The sequence below is a fragment of the Notechis scutatus genome, chromosome 14, assembly GCF_049901735.1.
Source record: "Notechis scutatus isolate UNSWTSFEM ecotype Mainland chromosome 14, rNotScu1.2, whole genome shotgun sequence".
In the NCBI taxonomy this organism is placed as follows: domain Eukaryota; kingdom Metazoa; phylum Chordata; class Lepidosauria; order Squamata; family Elapidae; genus Notechis; species Notechis scutatus.
The window spans coordinates 9,132,967-9,154,338 of NC_142022.1; the positions used below are offsets into that span (position 1 = coordinate 9,132,967).

A 21,372-nucleotide genomic window follows, 5' to 3' on the forward strand; every position below is an offset into this window, starting at 1 on the left:
GCACTATGTCCAAAAGTTAATTTTCAGACTGGAAGGTAATGTATGTAATGTAAAACCAAAACGTAAACCCAGCCACAATTTTTAGCAAATCTAACCACCAGACCAGACTTGACTCCGAATTTACTATTTATTCTTTCCTTCCTTCGCCAGTTCCTCTGTTCATTTCCTTCATTTAAATTCGGTAAATTTAAGTAGCGCGCCCATCTGGCCTTCGTTTAAGCCAGGGTGTTGAAGGCAGAATTTGGAAGGGAAGTTGGACTCTTTAGAACAGTGGTCGCCAAGCAGCGGGCCGGGGACCACTGGTGGTCCACGAGAAAATTTTGGTGGTCTGCAGAGAAATGTCACCCTCAAAGCAAGCCCCAAAGCAATTAATCCAGGCCGCACGGGAACACAAAAGCATGTGTCGCTTGCCCCATGTGCCTGGCCTGGCCACTGGGCTGCTGCTTTCCGCTTCTGGTTTTGGCTGCGCGCAAGGAAAGCAGCCAAAGTCTTTCTTTCTCTCCCCCAAACTCCATCAGAAATGAGACCCTGCAAGGCCTCCTGCTCCGAGAGGCTGCGCCAGCGCTACAAGTCTCACAAAGACTCATTTCTGGTGGAGTTTGGGGGAGAGAAAGGAAGACTTCTGCTGCTTTCCTTGCACGCAGCCAAAAGTCTCTCTCTCTCTGCCCCTGAGAACGGAGCTGGAGACGGTATCCCGCGATCCCAAATAAAGAACGATCAATCGGTAGAAAAATGGGGCGGGGGGGATTTTCCTGCAGACTTTTTGAGGGATTTTCCCAGGGTCTCTGGTCCGCGGGATTTAAAATGGTGAGTTTGGTGGTCCCTGAGGTCCAAAAGGTTGTGGCGACCCCTGCTTTAGAAGCTGGATGGGCCGATTTTTTTTTTCCCCGTCCTTCAAATTGCCCGTTTTTAAATTCTTTTTACATAGAAATCTCGGCTCCCCCGTTAAAAAAAAAAACCACCCAAATCGTTATCTCAAAACTAATCAGTTTTTCAATTGGACCTCGTGTCTCTTAGCTGGTTGCATGAAAGCCAGCTGACACCCAGCTTGAGGGCTCATCAAACAAGAACGGGGGAAGGGGCGTGAGGCAGGTGGTGCTGTTCCATTTTGAGGCCATCTTGTCAGTAAGCGGAATCAGCCCTCCGTGTGATGAGTCCACGGGCATCCAAGCATCGAAGGTCAATGGCCAAGCCGGGAGGACGGCTAATAGCTTCGCTGGAAAGTTGGGAGCCTCTTGAGATCAACCAACCAACCAAGAGGGGGTGTCAGTCCTCTCGGTGTCTCCCCTCGAAATGGGTTGACTCCCCACCGCCCAAACGACGAACTTGAAGAAAAGAAAAAAAAAGCCAGAACTTTGTTCCATCGCTCAGAATAACATAAAAAGAGTTGGAAGGGACCTTGGAGGTCATCTAGTCCAACCCCCTGCTCAAGCAGGAGACCCTGTTCCATATTCAGACAAATGGCTTCTTAAAAAGGCTCCAGTGATGGAGGTCCCACAACTTAGTTAATTGTCCTCCCTAATTCGGAAATTTCTCCTTGCTTCTAAGTTGCTTCTCGCTCCTTGGTTAGTTTCCATCCGTTGCTTCTTGTCCTGCCTTTCGATGCTTTGGACAAAAGTTGACCCCCCTCTTCTTGGGGGCAGATCCTTAAATACTAGAAGACCGCTAACCTGTCGTCCCCCACCCTTAGTCCTTGTCATTAAACTAGACACCCCCAATTATCCTCCAGTCCTCGAATCATCTTTGTTGCTCTTCTCTTCACTCTTTCCAACATCTCAACTCGGGTTGTTCCCGGTTCCTTCCTGAATTTGGAAAGTTGACCCTCCCCAACCAAGGTTGGTTTGGTGGGGGTGGGACGACTCGATGTGGTTCTTCTTGGCCAGCTGTCCCTTTCTCAAGGTCGATGGAGATATGCCCACCCAACCGTGTGCCTCCAACAGTCCCGGGGCGACAATGGCCATTTGCATGAAGGGAGAGATCGATAAGCTAGCATTGGAGCTACACCAGGGATGGAACGAGGCTGGTGGGCTTGGGGTGGGGTGGGGTGGATTGAGAAGAATTAGGGTTGCAGTAATGTCCGAGGACATGTGACAATAATTAGCTGGGATGAATCGAAAGGCTGCATGGAAATACCCCCGTCAAATTGCACAGGGCTTCATTTGAGCGGGTTGGGTGGCCATTTTTCCATCCTGGTTTAGTCGAAATAAACCAATTTATTTCTCCCTCTCTGCCACTGTTTCCACATTCCCACCTCCAAAGCTGATTTTTTTTTCCCCCCTCACAAATACTTCTCAACGTTCCCGTTGAACGTGGTTTTCCGCAAGCCACAAATCTTCGTTTGGGCTAAAGAAGGCCGAAGCATCTAGAGAAGCTAATAGGAGGAGAATAGGATTAGAACAGAACAGAACAGAACAGAACAGAATAGAATAGAATAGAATAGAATAGAATAGAATGAAGAAGAGGAATGGAATGGAATAGAATAGAATAAGAAATGGAATAGAAAGAATGGAATGGAATGGAATAAGAATAAAATAGAATAGAGATGGAATAGAATAGAATAGAATAGAAATAAGAATAGAATAGAAATAATAGAATAGAATAGAATAGAAATTTATGGAATAGAATAGGAATTAGAATAAGAATAGAATAGAAATATATGGAATAGAATAGAATAGAATAGGAATTAGAATAAGAATAGAAATATATGGAATAGAATAGAATAAAGAAAGAATAGAATAGAAAGAAGAATTGAATAGAAATATATGGAATAGAATAGAATAGGGAATAGAATAGAATAGGAATTAGAATTAGAGTAAGAATAAGAATAGAATAGAAATACATAGAATAGGGAATAATAGAATAGAATAGAATAGAATCGAACAGAATATTTTAGTGGCCAAGGGTGATTGGACACAGAAGGAATTTGTCTTGGTGCAAATGCTCTCAGTGTGCATAAAAGAAAAGAGACATCCGTCCAGAGTCAAGAATCATCAGGTCCAACACTTAATAAGAGTCATAGGGGACAATAAACTCGATGAATCTATGATGGCTCCATGAGAGAAACTTTTCCCACGTGTTTGCTTCAACCAGAAGGAGCCACTGGTGCCCCCCACTCCAAAAAGGGAGAAAATAAGATGGCTGGGCAATTTAAACCTCCATCTTATCTCTTGTGTTTTTTGAGTAAAAAGTATGGTAGACAGTCCAGGGTACGGAGAGAGGTTGATGGGCTATTGATGAAACCCGGGGATGGGACCAAAAAAAATAAAATAAAAATCAATATGGATGATTGATCTCCGGAGCGTTAAGGGGTGGGCAGCGTAAAAGGGGCACAGCCATTTGCGCCTCTCGGGCGCCTGAGGGCAGCCAGATATGGTTATAAAGGGAGAACCTGGCAAAGTGGCAGAGGGGTGCCAGGAAGGGCTGCGATGCAGGTAAGACGGAAAATTGAGCACAGGTAGGGACAAAGGACCGACTTATGCAGGTGGAAAAGCGGGCAGAGAGATGGGGGGGATAAATGGATGGAGGAAATCCAGTTTTTTCAAATTTTGGGCACCTCCTGGCGCTGAATTTAAACTGGGGATGAGTTTGGTCTGTCCCAGCAGCAGTTTTGGGCTGAATGACAACGTCTTTGGCTGGCTTAATTTGCGGGGCGATCAAAAAGGGCATTTCAGTTTTTCTTGGACTATGTCAGGGGATTTTTCCCCCCTGTTTTCTTGGCTTGGTCCAAAAATTAATATAGGAGAGAGCAGAGGCTGGGAGAGGCTTGTAAATCTGCAGGTGGAGAGCGTGCCTTCCTTCCCACGGTTCATTTTTAAAGGTAGACTGCGCTGGCATGCAGAAGTTCTGTTTTCTGCTGCAATTATTAATTTTTCTCCCTTGAGTGTAGCAGTCACTTTCTTAAGGCCGTCTAAACTAACATATAAATCCAGTCCAGATGCTTCTTTCTTTCCCTTTCTCCCTTCCTTCCTTCATCTTCCTTCCCTATCTATCCATCCATCTCCTTCTCTCCCTACCTTCTGTCTCCTTTTTTCCTCTTTCTTTCTTCCTGATCTATCTAATCCTCTCCCTCTTTCCTAACCCTTCTTTCCTTCCCCTCCTTCCTCTTCCCTTCCTTTCTTCCCAATCTATCCAACCATCTCCCTTTCCTATCTTCTTCCTTCCTTCCTTCCTTCCTTTTCCTAACCTTCCTTCCTTCCTTCCTTTCCTAACCCTTCCTTCCTTCTTTCCCTATCTATCCATCCATCTCCCTCCTTCCCATCTCCTTCCTTCCTTCCTTCCTTCCTTCCTTCCTTCCTTCCTTCCTTCCTTCCTTCCTTCCTTCCTTCCTTCCTTCCCTTTCCTAACCCTTCCTTCCTTCCCTTTCCTTCCTTCCTTCCTTCCTTCCTTCCCTTCCTTCCTTCCTTCCCTTTCCTAACCCTTCCTTCCTTCTTTCCCTATCTATCCATCCATCTCCCTCCTTCCCATCTCTCCTTCCTTCCTTCCTTCCTTCCTTCCTTCCTTCCTTCCTTCCTTCCTTCCTTCCTTCCTTCCTTCCTTCCTTCCTTCCTTCCTTCCTCTTCCTAACTCTTCTTTCCTTCCTTGCATGAAACCAACTCCACTTATCTGGTTTCCCATAAAAGTTGTGGTGCAACAGGCTACCTAAATCCCCGGTTAAGTACCGTGTGAGGTTTCGGCAGGGAGGCGCCAACTTTCCAAGAGCAAAGCAGCAACTTTTTGGGCAGTGACACTTCCAGGATAACCTCACAACCTGTGTTACTAACTGAGCAACTGATCAGCAATTCCCTAAACCAACAAGATCATAAAATATGGCAAACTTCCCTTAACAACTGTTCTTGCTTAGACACAGAAATGTTGGGTTCTACTTTTTAAAAAAGTAGAAAAGTAAAAAAGACGGGAGGAGTCATAAATTAGAGGAATTTAAACCACACAAACAACGTTAGTGGGTGCATCTACCCCAAATTGCCCTCATCTTTCTCTCTTTCTCTCTCTTTTTTGCAGGTCCATCTTGGCCCGGAAAGGGTGTCTGCAGTTTTGCGTGCCCGACTTCTCGCTCCCCAGCCTCTGTCTGATATGTTTGATATTAGGTTGTCCTACTGCAAAAATCCAACTAAATATCAAACATATTCTGATAGCGGCCGGGATCGTCCCACGGTTTTCCAGACAGCATCCGCTGCAGAGAGCTGGGTCGCTTCCGAGTCTTTCAAACCCTCTTTCTGAGTCTGAATTTTGCAGATCTGGGGTTTGGGGAATTGAACCCCCACCAGGAGAGGGAGGCGGGGAGGAGGGAAATGTTTGCTCAGTGGTGGGGGGGGTGGGAAAAAAGGAGAAAAACGTAAGAAAAAGAGTCAAAACTTCCAGAGATTGTGGATGCTCCAACACTGGGAGTTTTTAAGACGAGATGGGTCAGCCATTGGTCTGGAGTAGGGTAGGGTTGAATTAGAAGCAGGGGGTTGGACTAGATGACCTCCAAGGTCCCTCCCGATTCTGTTATTCTGTTAAAGGGACCGTGATGGTTTGGGAGGGATTTTAACAGTTTTGTTTTGTTATTTTATTTTATTTTATTTTATTATTTTAATTTATTTTATTTTATTTTATTTTATTTTATTATTTTATTTTATTTTATTTTATTTTATTTTATTTTATTTTATTTTATTATTTTTTATTTTATTTTATTTTATTTTATTTTTTATTTTATTTTATTATTTTATTTTTTTATTTTATTTTATTTTTTATTTTATTATTTTATTTTATTTTATTTTATTTTATTTTATTTTATTTTATTTTATTTTATTTTATTTTATTATTTTTTATTTTATTTTATTTTATTTTATTATTTTATTTTATTTTATTTTATTATTTATTTTATTTATTTTATTTTATTTTATTTTATTATTTTATTTTATTTTATTTTATTATTTTATTTATTTTATTTTATTTTATTTTTATTTTATTATTTATTTAATATTTTTGTTTTCTTTTTTACACCCCTCTTGTTTCAAAGCGAGCCTGGGCAGCTTACAAACGTTTTTATTTTGTTTATTTCGTTCCTAAACTCCATCCACAAAGGGGACACCAGAGGGCAGGCTATTATCCTCTATATATGTTGCAATGATGCCTTTCTTGAAGAGCTCGATTTTTGCTTGCAAGCTTCAGAGCTGAGGATGGAAGTTGGGGAGGGGTGACCTAATCCGGCTTTCTTGGGAGAAAATGAAAACAGCTTTTTGATTCTTCGACGGAAGAAATATCTCGCTTTCTTTAAACCTCCGTGGGATAGTTTTTCCTGAAGGAAATTGACGATGGGAATGCGCGATGATGAAATCCTGTGTTTATTACAATATTACCAAGTCAAATTCCTTGTGTGTCCAATCACACTTGGCCAATAAAGAATTCTATTCTATTCTATTAATATTTGCTAATTTTAGAGGCGCCTTATCTTTGAATCTGTTCCAAAGAGAGAACTAGAAGTCATCCCTTTTCAATCTCTTCTCTCCCTTCTTTTCCTTCCTTTTCTCCTCCTAATCTTGGTCTTTCCCATTCTTCCTTTTCCCATCTCTTTCTTCCTCTCTATTCTTAGGTTTAACTTTTATTTTTTCGTGTGTGGAAACTTAAATAAAGTTACAAAAGAAAAAGAAAAGAAAAAAGAACTGTCCGCCCCTCCTTTTTTTTTCCTTAGATCCTACAGAACTGGACCGATCTCTAAGGTGCTGTAAATAAGCCGTGGTTTGTTTGATCGTAGTTTAGGAAATAAACCCCAATGGGTTGGGTTGGAATCATGGGCTAAATGTCACCTGCCGTTGTAACTCCGAATAGTCCTCCCACAAATGGTTGTAAGTCGAGATCCCTCTCTGTGGTAGCCGGAGGCATCCGTGAAGCCGCAGAATGGCAGGGATGGGAATGATGCCACCCCCCAAAGGTCATCTAGTCCACCCTGCGGGAAAACCAGCTCCAGCACCCACGGGCCTTGGCTTGAGGGAGATCACCTCAAGCCTTTGTAAGGCAACACCTAGAATCCTGCATCCAGTTTTGGTCACCACACTATAGAAAAAGAGGTTGAGACTCTAGAAAAAGTGCAGAGAAGAGCAACCAGGATGATGAGGGGACTGGAGGCTGAAACATACGACGGACGGTTGCAGGAACTGGGCCTGGCTAGTCTAGGGAAGAGAAGGACCAGGGGAGACAGGAGAGCAGCCTTCCAATACTTGAGGGGCTGCCCCAGAGAGGAGGAAGGAGGTCAAGCTATTTTCCAATGCACCCGAAGGCCAGATAAGGAATAATGGATGGAAACTGAACCAGGAGAGGTTCAACCTGGAAATAAGGAGGAATTTTCTGACAGGGAGGACAATCAACCAGTAGAACAAAAGCTGCCTTCAGAGGTTGTGGGAGCTTCATCGCTGGAGGCTTTCAAGAAGAGACTGGACCGCCATCGGTCAGAAATGGTGTAGGGATCTCTGGGCTTTCAAGAAGGAACGGCCATCTGTCAGAAATGGGTAGGGGGGTTGGACTAGATGACCTCCAAGGTCCTTTCCAACTCTTTCAATCTGTTAGTTCATTTACCATCCCTGGAGGCTTTCAAGAAGGAGACTGGACTGCCATCTGTCAGAAATGGTGTAGGGGGTTGGACTAGATGACCTCCAAGGTCCCTTCCACTTTTCAATCTGTTAGTTAATTTACCATCCTGGAGGCTTTCAAGAAGGAGACTGGACTGCCATCTGTCAGAAATGGTGTAGGGGTCTCCGGCTTGGGCCGGGGGGAGGGTTGGACTAGATGACCTCCAAGGTCCCTTCCAACTCTGATGATCTGTCCCTGCCCTGCCTTTCCTCCTCTGTGGGAACAAAGCTTTCACCCCACATCCCTCCCCTTCGCCTATTTTTTTTTTCTCCCACTTAGGGACGTCTATTATTAGCGGCCAGCTGTCCCCCCATCGGGGCCAAATATGGCCATTGTCCTCACCCTCCAACCATCTCCCTGGGCCTCGGAGGACAATGGAGGAGGGCAGGAGGGAGATTTGGGGGTGGGGTGGGGGTGGATGGAGGGGAGGGGGCCCATGTCACTGGAGAAAGATCTCGCCCCTCCCCCGGGATGGTCAGATCCCAGAAAGGGAAGGCTGGCAAGCCAGCTGGCAGGAGGGGCCCGCTATAAAAAGAGCAGAGGGGCAGTAGCCGGATTGCTATCGTGCCCCCCCCCCACACCCCGTTGTCCAGTTTGCCCCTATCGATCCCGGCTTCATTGCCCTCTGCCCACCGGCACCATGGAAGCCATCAAGAAAAAAATGCAGATGCTCAAACTGGACAAAGAGAACGCTTTAGACCGGGCGGAGCAAGCCGAGACGGAGCAAAAACACACCGAGGAAAGGAGCAAACAGGTGCGGCCAGGATTAAACCCGGTTTAGGGGAGACCGGGATTGGGAGGAGGGGGGGGTGGAAGGCGAAAAGACGGGTTGAGGTTTCTAACGGATGCTGGCTTCCCCAAATCTAAACACCCTCCCTCAGCTCGCCTGGCATTCAAACCATTCCCGTTGGGCTTGGCTCTGTCCTACTTCGCAGGGCTGTTGTGCAGGTGTGGACAGGCAAGGAGGAAGGCGCCCTGCGGCAATTTTGAGAGTCAGGGTTTTTTTTTCTGGCTTTGGGGTTTCAGCCTATCAAGCCTGGCTAAAATCCAACTTCCCCCCAAATTTCTTTTTAAAAAAGCTCCCAAATTGGCTTAACTTTGTCCTATAAAGGAATCTGAGTTTTAGAATAAGATGAATTCTCACATTCAATACTAAGATTCTGTCTCCGACACAGAAGAACAGAGTTGGAAGGGACCTTTGAGGTCTTCTAGTCCAACCCCCTGCCGTGGTTCCCCATCCCAGGAATGCCCCATTTTCAGATCATTAAAAAGAAGCCTTATATAAGTCAAAAAATAAATAAATAATGCTAGCCGGAATATCCCTGCCTTGATTAAAATCCCTCTGGCTGCATTAAGCTTCATCGGAAAGGAAAGTTCTCAGCATTGGACTTTTTGGCTTCAGAGGGCTGGAGAAAATATTGAAAAGGGGGCAAAGAAATGTGTTGTTTTTTTTTCATCTGTCCTTGCTAAGCTGATTGACAACATGGTTAAATATAAACCAGATGGATAGATGAATTGCCCAGCAAAAAAAACAACAACCCACTACTGAGTTACTGGTCAAACTGGGCAGAAGGGTAAACTTGAAAAGATCAATTTTTTTAATTTTCCAAAAACTTTCTTATTCCTATGTTGGAGGGAAAAAGAAAGAAAGAGAGGGAGGTGAGAATGCTGGATTTGAAGTCTCCCTTCAATTTAGCCAGGTGAATTTAAAAAAAAACTAAAAAACTCATGCAAAATAAGTTCAAAAGCCGGCAAATGAATTTCACCGAAAACCTCATTTTTAAGGAAACAGAAATGAAAAGCTGAATTCTTGGATGAGGGGCTTGGCTTGGGAATAACTTTGGTCAGATGTCGAAGTGGCTTCAGGGACCAAAAAAAAGGGGGGGGCAATTTTAAATTGCATTAAGCTACGTATAAATAGAGGCGGTAATAAATCTATTTTCTCTTGGAGCCACATCAACAAAAGGGTAACCAAGGGAGGGAACGGATCTCTTTTCTTTTACTTTTTACGGTCCTGACTTCCAGGCCGTTTAAAAAAAAAAAATCAGAAAAAAATTGGCATGCAGTCAGAGAAAAGGAAGGAGGAGATTAAGAATTAAGCCCTGCACCGAAGGATGGAAAGCGCTGGCATCTTTTAGCTTCAGCAAAGACAATGGAGGGTAGATGCGATGGCATTTTCTCCCCCAGTTTTTAATTTTGATATCTTTATTAAAGAAATATTTCCTTGCTGCCTATCACCCTACCAAGATCTTTGCAAAATAAATAAATTAAAAAAATAGCAGAAGGAAGATCAGGGCAAAGATTTCTCCTCATTCATTGCAGAGGGCAGGAGAGAAAATGAGGGAGTTGAGTTAAGTTAGTAAACTAAACTAAAAATTGAAGTTGAGTTAAGTTAGGAAAGTCAAAATAAGTTAAGCTAAATTAGTAAACTGAACTGAACTAAAACTGAAGTTAAGGTGAGTTAGATAAAGTAAAATAAAATTAAGGTGAGCTGAATTAATTTAGTAAAGTAAAATTAAGTTAAATTAGTAATCTAAACTAAACTAAAATTGAAGCTGAGTTGAGTTAATAAAGTAAAATAAAATTTAAGCTGACTTGAGTTAGCAAAATCCAGTTGAGCTGAATTAAGTTAGCAAAGTAAAATTAAATTAGTAAACTAAGCTAAACTAAAATTTAAATCGACTAAAGTTGACTTAAGTTAGCAAAGTAAAATTTAAGTTGAGTTGAGTTGAATTAAGTTAAGTTAGTAAAGTAAAAGTAAGTTAATTAGTAAAGTAATTAAGGAAATTTTTATGTTAGAATTTTTTTTCCCTAAGATTAAAGAGTGGCTGGAGAGTGGCAGAAATGTCTTTGAATGTGGAGCTGGACAGTCACTTGGCATAGATGCTGGAATTTGAAGACCACCCCGAGCAGTGGGTTAGTCTAGGTGACCTCAGGTCACCTGGCCAACTGTGGGATGCTAAATCAATTGATTGGACTTAGCCAGAAGATGTTTCTGAAGGGATGGAAGAAGAGAGGAAGAGGCTGAGAGGGAGGGAGGGAGGGAGAGAGAGAGAAAGAAGAAAAGAAAGAAAGAAAGAAAAGAAAGAAAGAAAGAAAGAAAGAAAGAAAGAAAGAAAGAAAGAAAGAAAGAAAGAAAGAAAGAAAGAAAAAGAAAGGAAGAGAAGAAGGAAGGGAGGAAGGAAGGAAGGAAGGAAGGAAAGAAAGAAAGAAAGAAAGGAGGGAGGGAGAGAGAGAGAATGGAAGGAAGGAAAGAAGGAAGGAAGGAAGGAAGAAAAAAGGAAGGAAGAAAAAAGGGAAAGAAAGAAGGAAGGTAGGGAGAGAGTGTGGAAGGAAGGAAGGAAAGAAGGAAGGAAGGAAAAGTGAAAGAAAAAGAGAGAGAAAGAAAGAGTTTCTGAGCTACTGCAGAGGGCATGAATGCTTTGCAAATCCACTCCTTTCACCTAAGAGTTATCTCTCCTCCTTGGCGCCTTCTGCACATGTTCAGAGGCTATCCCTGCTGTTGGTTCTTGGCAAACGCAAGCAGTTTTCACCTCTACTTTGCATTTTTAGAAACACAGAATCAAGAAGCATTTTAAAACCCTCAGCTCTCATGTGCCGGGCACCAGTGTGGCACTCAGCGTATGCTCAGAAACCCACCCTCTGATCTTTCCTAGCACACTCTGGGATTCGATCACCTTCCTCTCGCCGTGGATGGGTGCATGGGGGTGTGTGGGGGGGGCGGGGAAATGCCCAGGTTGGCATAACGTGGTGGGCAGCCGGAGAAGCATGGCACGGCACCCCGTGGGCAGCGAGGAAGACTATGCAAAGCTGGCATCCCGGTGCTCATTCGATCCGGCCGAGCAAAGTTTTGGCAGGGAAGAGAGGGAGGGGAGGGGAGGGAGGGGAGGGCTCATACTCTGCGAGGTTTTGGGGTGACCATGCGGCTGACAATAGGCTGGCGGGTTGTGGAGGACTATCCCATCCCTGCCCGTTTTTTTTATTTCCAGGCAAAGCTCAGGTTACACAATGACACAAACACACACACACACACAGAAAATACAGAGGAAGGCAATTAGCTGGCACGGATTGGATTGGGAAGAAGATGGAGGGAGGGAGGGAGGGAGGAAGGAAGGAAGGAAAGAAGGAAGGAAGATGAGAGGGAGGGAGGAAACAGGGAAGGAGGGAGGAAGATGAGAGGAAGGGAGGAAGGAAAGAAGGAAGGAAGGGAGAGAAGGAAAATGGGAGGGGGAGGGAGGAAGGAAAATGAGAGGAGGAAGGAGGGAGGGAAGTAAGGAAAGAAAGAAAGAAAGGAAGATGAGATGGAGGGAGGCAGGGAGAAGGAAGGAAGGAAGGAAGGAAGGAAGGAAGGAAGGAAGGAAGGAAGGAAGGAAAATGGGAGGGAGGGAGGAAACAGGGAAGGAGGGAGGAAGATGAGAGGAAGGAGGAGGAAAGAAGGAAGGAAGGAGAGAGAAGGAAAATGGGAGGGAGGGAGGAAGGAAGATGAGAGGGAGGAAACAGGAGGGAAGTAAGGAAAGAAAGAAAGAAGGAAGATGAGATGGAGGGAGGCAAGGAGAAAGGAAGGAAGGAAGGAAGGAAGGAAGGAAGGAAGGAAGGAAAATGGGAGGGAGGGAGGAAGAGGGAAGGAGGGAGGAACATGAGAGGAAGGGAGGAAGGAAAGAAGGAAGGAATGAGAGAAGGAAAATGGGATGGAGGGAGGGAGGAAGATGAGAGGGAGGAAGGAGGAGTAAGGAAAGGAAGGAAAGATGAGATGGAGGAGGCAGGAGAAGGAAGGAAGGAAAAGGAAGGAAGGAAGGAAGGAAGGAAGGAAGGAAGGAAAATGGGAGGGAGGGAGGGAGGGAGGAAGATGAGAGGGAGGAAGGAGGGAGGGAAGTAAGAAAAGAAAGAAAAAGAAAGATGAGATGGAGGGAGGCAGGGAGAAAGGAAGGAAGGAAGGAAGGAAGGAAGGAAGGAAGGAAGGAAGGAAGGAAGGAAGGAAGGAGAGAAGGAAGATGAGAGGGAGGAAGGAGGGAGGGAAGTAAGGAAAGAAAGAAAGAAGGAAGGTGAGATGGAGGAGGCAGGGAGAAAGGAAGGAAGGAAGGAAGGAAGGAAGGAAGGAAGGAAGGAAGGAAGGAAGGAAGGAAGGAAGGAAGGAAGGAAGGAAGGAAGGAACCCTCATCTATAACCCCTTTTTTCCCTCTCCTACTCCTTCTCTCCTCTCGCAGCTGGAGGATGAGCTGGTGGCCATGCAGAAGAAGCTGAAGGGGACGGAAGATGAGCTGGATAAATACTCGGAGGCTTTGAAAGACGCCCAGGAGAAGCTGGAAGTGGCCGAGAAGAAGGCGGCCGACGTACGTACCCCAAACGGGGGACGGGAGGGGTGTGAGCGCTGGCTGGGAGAAGCCTAAGGACCATCCCTGCAAGACGGGGCTGGACTACAACACCCAAATGCCCCAGCCAGGTCTGGAGAGGGCACGGTCCTCTTTTTACAGGTAGCCCAACAATTGGGGTGCAACTTTCCCTCTCTTAAAAGGCAGTTGTTGAAGCGCCTCGTCCTAATGACCGTACCCCAAATCCATTCCTTCTTTGTGTGTGTGTGTGTGTGTGCTGCGGTTGTTAAGCGAATCCCGTGGTCGTTAAGCGAATGACGCGATCCTTAAGGGAACCCAGCTGAGAAGGTTGCAAAAGGGAGATTATGTGAGCCTGGGATGTGACGCTGCGCCCAGCGTAAATGCAGGCCGGCTACCCCGTCGTAAAATGGGGGAAGGAGTCCCTGAACCAATATCTCACTTAGCGACGTCAATTCCGGGGGCCCTTGCGGTCATAAGTCGAGGAGCGGCTGTGTTCCTCAAGAATCTTGAAGGTCCCAGCGAGGAGGAGGGCAAAATAACGGTGTTCTCCAACACATGCAGAGCGAAAACAAATATTCTTCCAAAAAGATAAGTTTTTTTTATTTCTTTGCTATAATTTCTTATAGTTAGAGGTCTTTCCAAAAAATAGTTTCTTATTTCTTTACTATAATTTCTTATAGTTAGAGGTCTTTCCAAAAAATAGTTTCTTATTTCTTTACTATAATTTCTTTTAGTTAGAGGTCTTTCCAAAAGATAGTTTCTTATTTCTTTGCTATAATTTCTTATAGTTAGAGGTCTTTCCAAAAGATAGTTTCTTATTTCTTTATTTTAATTTCTTATAGTTAGAGGTCTTTCCAAAAAATAGTTTCTTATTTCTTTACTATAATTTCTTTTAGTTAGAGGTCTTTCCAAAAGATAGTTTCTTATTTCTTTATTTTAATTTCTTATGGAGGTCTTCCCAAAAAATAGTTTCTTGTTTCTTTACTATACTTTCTTACAGTTAGAGGTCTTTCCCCAAAAATATAAGTTTTTGATGGGGAAGAAAGTTGCAAATGGCTAATTTGGGATTTTGCAAACTTGCAAATGGCTAATTTGGCTTGCAAAATATATATATATATATCTGCGGAAAAGCAGAAGAAACGGTAAGGAAATTAGCCGTCAAGAAATGTCTGAAAATAAGCTTATCTGCCCAAACACATGTTGCGGTTAAAGTTAAACCTACACGGGGTTGAGGAAGGCCTGCCCAGGAATGCTGGCATGTGCCCGCGGTGCCATCTGTGGGGACCCCACTGGCACCTACAACTCCTTGCTTGAACCATAGCCAGCTGACCGCCAGCCCCCCCACCCCCCAGCTTCCCTCTCAGTCCCCTGCTTGGAAGATGCGTCCTTAACATTGGACACTAGGTGGTAAAACCGGCAAACCACTGGCCCTTAACACAAATAGGATGTAGGAGGTGGGGTGTAGGATATAGAAAATAGAATGTAGAATGTAGAAGAGAAGAGAAGAGAAGAGAAGAGAAGAGGAGCAGGGAAGGGAAGGGAAGAATGTAGAAAATAATAGAAAATAGAATAGAATAGAAGACTATAGAAAATAATAGAATAATAGAAAATAGAATAGAAAATCAGAATAGAATAGAAAATCAGAATAGAATATAGAAAATAATAGAATAGAGAATAGAATAGAATAGAATAAAATAGAATAGAAGACTATAGAAAATAATAGAATAATAGAAAATAGAATAGAAAATCAGAATAGAATATAGAAAATAATAGAATAGAGAATAGAAGACTATAGAAAATAATAGCAAATAGAATAGAATATCGAAACTAAGAGAATAGAAAAACAGACTAGAATAGAAAATAGACTAGAATAGAAAAATAGACTACAATATAGAACAGAAAGTAAGAATAGAATAGAATAGAATAAAGAAAGAATAGAATAGAATGCTATGCAATGCAATGTAATGCTATGCTATGCTGTGCAATGCAATAGCAGACTGGGAAGGGACCTTGGGGGGTCATCTAGTCCAACCCCACTGCTCAAACGAGAGATCCCAGACCATTTCAGACCAGTGGCTGCCCGGTCTCTTCTCTAAAAGCTCAACTGTGCCTTCTTTCTTCAATTCTGCGTCAACTATAAATAGACTCCAGACAGAGAATGTCACTCAAGGGAAGATACGCTATGCCGCTGTGTCCCCTTTGGGGCCGAGCTCCTCGTCGTAAAGTTAAGCGGGCATTTTCTTTGGCAAATGCCAGTCTCGGTTTCCTCCATCTGTCACCCTGTCAGCACCCTGGTGCAGCTGTTGTGTGACATTCAGAGGGGATCAGTTGTGTGTACAGATTTATCACCCCAAAGTATTTGGACGGATCCATGGGTTGTCATCGCCTCCGAGGGGGAACTCCTTCCCCCTTCCAGGTTCCCCCTCCTGGAGGGGGCGCCAGTTGATCGTCCTCTCCCATTTGGGGAGGGGGGGAGTGCGCGAAGACCCTGAAGTTGAATTTTGGGGGTGTTTGTGCGGCTAGGCAGGACGTCGGTTGAGTGATAACAGATAATCAGAATTGGAAGGGACCTTCGAGGTCATCTAGTCCAACCCCCCACCCAAGCCGGAGTCCCTACCCCATTTCTGACCAAGGGCAGCCCAGTCTCTTCTTGAAAGCCTCCAAGGATGAAGCTCCCACAACTTCCGAAGGCAACTTCTGTTCCATTGAATATAAGAATACCAGAATTGGAAGGGACCTTGTAGGTCATCTAGTCCAACCCCCTCCGCCCAAGCAGGACATCATTTCTGACCGATGGAAGTCCAATCTCTTCTTGAAAGCCTCCAAGGATGGCGCTCCCACAACTTCCGAGGGCAACTCCAGGGGTTGGTTGTTCTCACGAGTGACTTGTGCCCCGACCTGTTGTTAAGTGAATCGCTCTAGTTGTTAAGTGAGTCACGCCATCGTTAAGCGGATCTGGCTCCCCACCCCAGGCTTCACTTTGTCAGACAGTCGCAACCTCCGGACGCTTCCACCGTCATCCCCTATGAGTCAGTCACCGAGCAGCCGAATTTGGATCCCGTGACTGCGCAGGTCGTTAAAGGTGAATAGCGGAACCTCCAATTCGCTTTTCCCAATGCTGTTGTTTCTCAACTTTTGGCTGCTCTCGGATTCAATGCGATGCAAGTCAAGGCTATGGGGACTCCAACTCCCAGAATTCCTAGGGCTGGGGAATCCTGGGAGTTGAAGTCCACCCCGTCTAGACGTTGCCCCGGGGTTGAGAAAGACTGAAACCGAAACGTCAGCCTGGCAAGGAAAGAGGGAGGAAAGAGGGCTTGGCGTGTTTCCTTTGGCATCCCAGCCATGTGAAGAGGAGACCCTGAAGAGAGAGTGTGAAGCGTCTCAAGATATCGACCTGGGAGTGCGAGAAATATTTGGCGCTTCTCGGGACACGAAGTGTAAAGCCAGGCTAAGGAGGGCTGTCAGGAAGAGTGACGGCCGGGGTTGGCAGGTCCTGCAAAGGAAGACACGGGGAAGTCGCTTCCCGTGAAACCCCTCGCAGCTGACCCATCGGGTCCATTTTGCGGAGGGCGGAATTAGAAACTCTGAATAAGAAGGAGAAAATACAGTAGCTTTAAAAAAAAAGAATAGCATCTCTGTCTGTCTTTATCCTTCCTTCCTCCTATCTCTTCCTTCCTCCTTCCTTTCTCTCTCTTACCAATCTATCCTTCCTTCCTTCCTCAGTCCCTCCCTCCCTTCCTCTCATTATTTTTCCTTCCTTTCCTTCCTCTGTTCCTTCCTTCTATCTGTCTGTCTGTCTATCATCTATTTATCCCTCTTTCTCTGCTCTCTCCTCTACTACTCTCTCTCTTTCTCTCTCTCTCTGTCTCTGTCTATCTCTCCATCTCTCCCTGTCTCTCTTTGTCTCTGTCTCTCTCTCCCGCTCTCTCTGTCTCTGTCTCTCTCTTCTCTCTGTCTCTCTCTTCTCTCTCTCCCCCTCTCTGTCTCTCTCTCCCTCTCTCTCTTCTCTCTGTCTCTCTCTTCTCTCTGTCTCTCTCTTCTCTCTCTCCCTCTCTCTCTTCTCTCTGTCTCTCTCTTCTCTCTCTCCCTCCCTCTCTCTCCCTCCCTCCCCCTCTCTCTCTTCTCTCTGTCTCCCTGTCTGTCTCTCCTGTCTCTCTCTTCATCTCTCTCTGTGTCTGTCTGTCTGTCTTTCTCCCTCTCCCTCTCTCTTCTCTCTCTCTCTCTTCTCTCTCTCCCTGTCTCTGTCTCTATCTCTGTCTCTCTCTCCCTTCCTCTCTCTCTCTTCTCTCTGTCTCTCTCTTCATCTCTTTCTGTGTCTGTCTGTCTGTCTGTCTGTCTGTCTGTCTCTTTCTGTCTCTCTCTGTCTCTGTCTCTCTCTCTCTCATTTACAGAGTGAGGTGTTATAATGGATTATGGCCACCCTTCCCAAATTCTACTTTTGCCGTTTAGGGTGTCGTCCAAGCACAACCACAGAACTCACGCTAATCCCAGCCTCATTCACTAAAAGCTTCACTGCTGTCCATCCAACAATTGGATTTGTCATATTTCTCACCGAAAGGAAAAAAACAAAAAACCTTGCAGCTTTCCTTTACAAACCCTGATGTGTCATCCCTTCCAACACATCAGCGAATGTTTCCACAGGGCGCAACGTATACACGAAAACATCCCTGACACTTAAAAAAAATAATCATTATTACAGCTAAGCTTAAATGGACCTCAAACCTGGCTGCTTTTTTTTAAACCTCCCATCACCCCACGTATAAATAATGCAGCGAAAAATAAAACCAGTAGGAAATAAGATTTTGAGGCTGATCTTCCACCGGTCTTTGTAAGGGGAAAGAATTTATGTGGTTCGGTCTGCGTGTCTCCCTACGGCAAAGAAGCCAGGATCTCACCAGGAAGGAATGTCTCCCAAGTCCCAACCCTTCCCGACAGAAAACAAACAAACCTCAGATGCTGCAGGAGAGGTTAATTCCATGTATGCCCATATATGCCTAATCATCTGCCTGCCTTGCAGTCTTCAAACCTCGCTTAGCAAATTCTGATTTTTCTGCCCCCTTTTCTACCCTCTCCGCAGGGAGAGGGGGGTCAATTCAGGCTTCATGGGCTGTGTGGGCAAAGGGGTAGAGCAGTTGGGGGAAGATGGGGGGGTGGGTGGCATCGTAGGAGGAGAATGAATCTTTATCCTGTCCCAGGTCTTTAAATGCAACGTTTCTCCACTTCAGCAGTTTTCTTGCAGCGCTCTGTTTCATCTGTTCAATCTGGACTAAAGCTTTGAATGAGGAGACCCAACTGACATCTGTCGGAAATGGTGTAGTCTCCTGCTTGGGCAGTGGGGGTTGGACGAGATGACCTCAAAGGCCCCTTCCAACTCTGTTAAAATCTCTTCAATTCTGGGTTAAAGCTTTGAATGAAGAGACCGGACTGACATCTGTCAGAAATGGTGCCGTAGGGTCTCCTGCTTGGGTGGGGAAGGGTGTGTGTGTGTTGGACTAGATGACCTCTAAGGACCCTTCCAACTCTTGTTGTTCCATCTGGGCAGGGCACGAATGGCACTCCTTCCAAAGGCAAAGGGGGGAGCCAGGCTGGCTTTTTTTTCAGAGGGGGGGCTCCAAGGACTCCCCCTCCCATCCTTCACAGCCTTTCCTACAGGCGCCCCCACCACCCCAGAAAAGGTGCCTGGACCACAACTCCCAGGATGCTTAGGGGGAAAAAAAGGAATGGCGCCCGTCTCCATGGCAACGCCGCCGCGTCGTCCTCGGGGGCGCGTGACGTCACGGGGCGGCGCCCCGTCTCCGGGGCAACGCCGGGGCGGGCGGGCAAAAGCCGGGGCGTCGCCGTCGTGCGGCCGTCATCCGGGTTCCGCGTGAGGGGGGCGCGTGACGTCACGGGGCGGGGCGCGGCCCGGTATTTGAGGGCGGGGCGGGGGCGGCGGCAGCAGCAGCAGCAGCGGCGGCGGCGGCATGGCGGGCGCGACCACCATCGAGGCGGTGAAGCGCAAGATCCAGGTGCTGCAGCAGCACGCCGACGAGGCCGACGAGCGCGCCGAGAGGCTGCAGAGGAGGCCGAGGCCGAGCGCCGCGCCCGAGAGCAGGTGGGTGGGTGGGGGAGCACCCACAATCCCCGCGCGGGACCCGTGGGGGGGAGGCGCGAGGAGAGGCTCGGCTGCCCCTCCCCGCACAAGCATCCCTGGGGAGACTTCTTTTCCCAGAATCCCCGCGCCTTCAGGGTGGGAGGGGGCTTTAGAGAGGGAAGGGGGCTAGAGGGGCGAGGGGGCTCCCAGAAGCTGGGCTGGTGGGGGGCTTTGGGGCTGGTGGGGGGCTTTAAAAAGGGCGAGAGGGATTTCCCAGAATGCTTTGGGGCTGGTGGGGGGCTTTAGAGGGGGGGGCTTCCCAGAAGGCTTTGGGGCTGGTGGGGGCTTTAAAGGGCGAGGAGGACTTCCCAGAAGGCTTTGGGGCTTTGGGGGGGGGCCCAGGCTTTGGGGCTGGTGGGGGCTTTAGAGGGGGGGTCTTTGGGGCTGGTGGGGGCTTTGGAGGCTTCCCAGAAGGCTTTGCTGGTGGGGGCTTGGAGGATCTTCCAGAAGGCTTGGGCTGGTGGAGGGGAGGGGGAGGGGGTTTCCCAGAAGGCTTTGGGGCTGGCCAAATTGATGGGGTGGGGTACTGGAAGAGTGTGTGTAGAGTGTGTGGGTGGGTGGGTGGGTCTTTTACCCAGAAGCCCCTGGCGGAGGGGAGTCTCACAAGGATTCTTTCCAGAATCCAGAAGGCTTTGGGGCTGGCCAGGTTGATGAAGGTGCCCTTTAAAAGGTGGGAGGGGGCAAAAGGGTTTCCCAGAATGCTTTGGGGGGTTGGCCAAGTTGATAAAGGCGGCTGTGGAAAGGTGGCTGAGGCCGCTGCCCAGAATCCCCTGCCGGCGGATGGGGTTTGGAAGGAAGGGGTGTTTCCCAGAATGCTTTGCGGCTGGCCCTGCAGAAGGGGGCCCATAATCCCCTGCCTGTGGCTGTTCTCCTGCTGATGCAATTGGTGACATCTCAGATTGATGCGGGGCCCAGATGGTGCAAGCTGTGAATGAAGGGAACCTGTTTTTTTTGTTTTTTGTTTTGCTACCCAGAATCCTCCACGGCCGGCCTTCTGTTTAGAACGGGGCGTGGCTGGCTGTGAGGGGCAGGGGCTTCTGGGAGTTGAAGTCCCCCCCCTCTGAAAGGCACCATCCCTGAAGGGTTTTTCTTTTCAATCTTGGTGACTTCTTCTCCTTTTGTGGCTTCCCTTCAGCGCTCCGGGCCTCTGCTGATGAAATGCTGTCATTCTCCCGAGCAAGGTTGCCTCTGAGCATGGGAAGAGTGCCTAGCTCCTGTGAGATCATGGGTGCAGTTGGAGCCAGGTGGAAAAGTTCACCTGGCCAGGTGGAACCCTTCCTGCCTCTAGGGCTCTTTTCTGTTGGAGGTAGACTCTTCCTGTCCCTGGAGGTTCTCTTCCCATCCTTCTTTAACCATTAGCAGGATCTAATCTGGGTCAAAATTTAACCTGGCGTTGCATTTTCACCAGAAGCCCCAGGTAGCTGCTCCCCTTCAATTACACCTTGTCTTCTTCCTGGCACCTGGTATACTGCTGCTGCCCCTGGAGGCTTGATCTACCTCCCCAACCCACCTATGACTCAATTGCTGGTTTGTCTGGAATAATTGACCCCTCCCTACGTGTGGCTGTACAACGGGTTGCATTGCTGGGAGAGGGAAGGATTTGGGGCACCCCCCTTCTGAAGTTGTGCGCGGATGGATCCACCCCGATCGGAATAAAAAAAAATTAATATAAATTTAATAAACCGATGAGACAGTCATCTTTCTTCACCTGGTTCCTATGGTGGGAAGGAGCCGTCTTTCTCCATTGCCCCACCCCAGTCTGTCCTCAGGCCTCCAAAATATATTTAACCTGAGTTTAATCATATTATTTTTCCCCCCCCAGTAACTTTCCTATCCCTCACCTGCCTGTCAAACCCCAGGGATTTAGTATATCCCTTCTTTTAAACCTGAAAATCAGGCTGTGCGTACAAATAACTTGGTTTTTTTTTACCGGATCCGGGGCCCTGGATAGCAGGGGAAGATAAGATCCCTTGCAGGAAAAAGAGAGAGAGTGAGAGAGAAGGAAGAGAGAGATCCAAAGGATCAGGTGGAGAAACTTGGAAGGAAGGGTGGATGGATGGATGGGTGATCTGGCTTATGCAAAGGGATCAGGTAGACAGCGAGGCTGGGCTGTGGAAGGGCGAGACGGAGAGATTAAAAAGAGGAAGGTGTCCCACTAAGCTATCCTTAACCCTGGCAGTAAAATGGAATCGGATTAAAGAAGAAGAAGAAGGAGGGGAAAAAAAAGAGGGGGAATCTTTTATCCTTCGTGCGGGAAAGGAAACTGAAATTAAAAAAATATATATTTCATGATATCTTGGC

At 46.6% G+C, this 21,372-nt stretch overlaps 1 protein-coding gene across 12 annotated transcripts in view; it reads left to right on the forward strand.

Annotated features, from left to right (window-relative positions):
• The first annotated feature begins 8,133 nt into the window (after positions 1-8,133).
• The window catches only part of TPM3 (tropomyosin 3), a 36,927-nt gene continuing 23,688 nt past the window's right edge, over positions 8,134-21,372 (forward strand). For 7 of the 12 annotated variants that reach the window (XM_087943119.1, XM_087943118.1, XM_087943122.1 and 4 more), the window contains exons 1-2: positions 8,162-8,362; positions 12,813-12,938. In XM_087943119.1, coding sequence (XP_087799245.1) covers positions 8,249-8,362; positions 12,813-12,938 — 240 coding nt within the window. In that variant the 5' untranslated portion in view covers positions 8,162-8,248. Of the gene's footprint in view, positions 8,363-12,812; positions 12,939-18,881; positions 19,033-21,372 lie in introns of those variants that run through there. The other 5 variants (XM_087943125.1, XM_087943123.1, XM_087943126.1 and 2 more) reach the window with 2 other exon arrangements.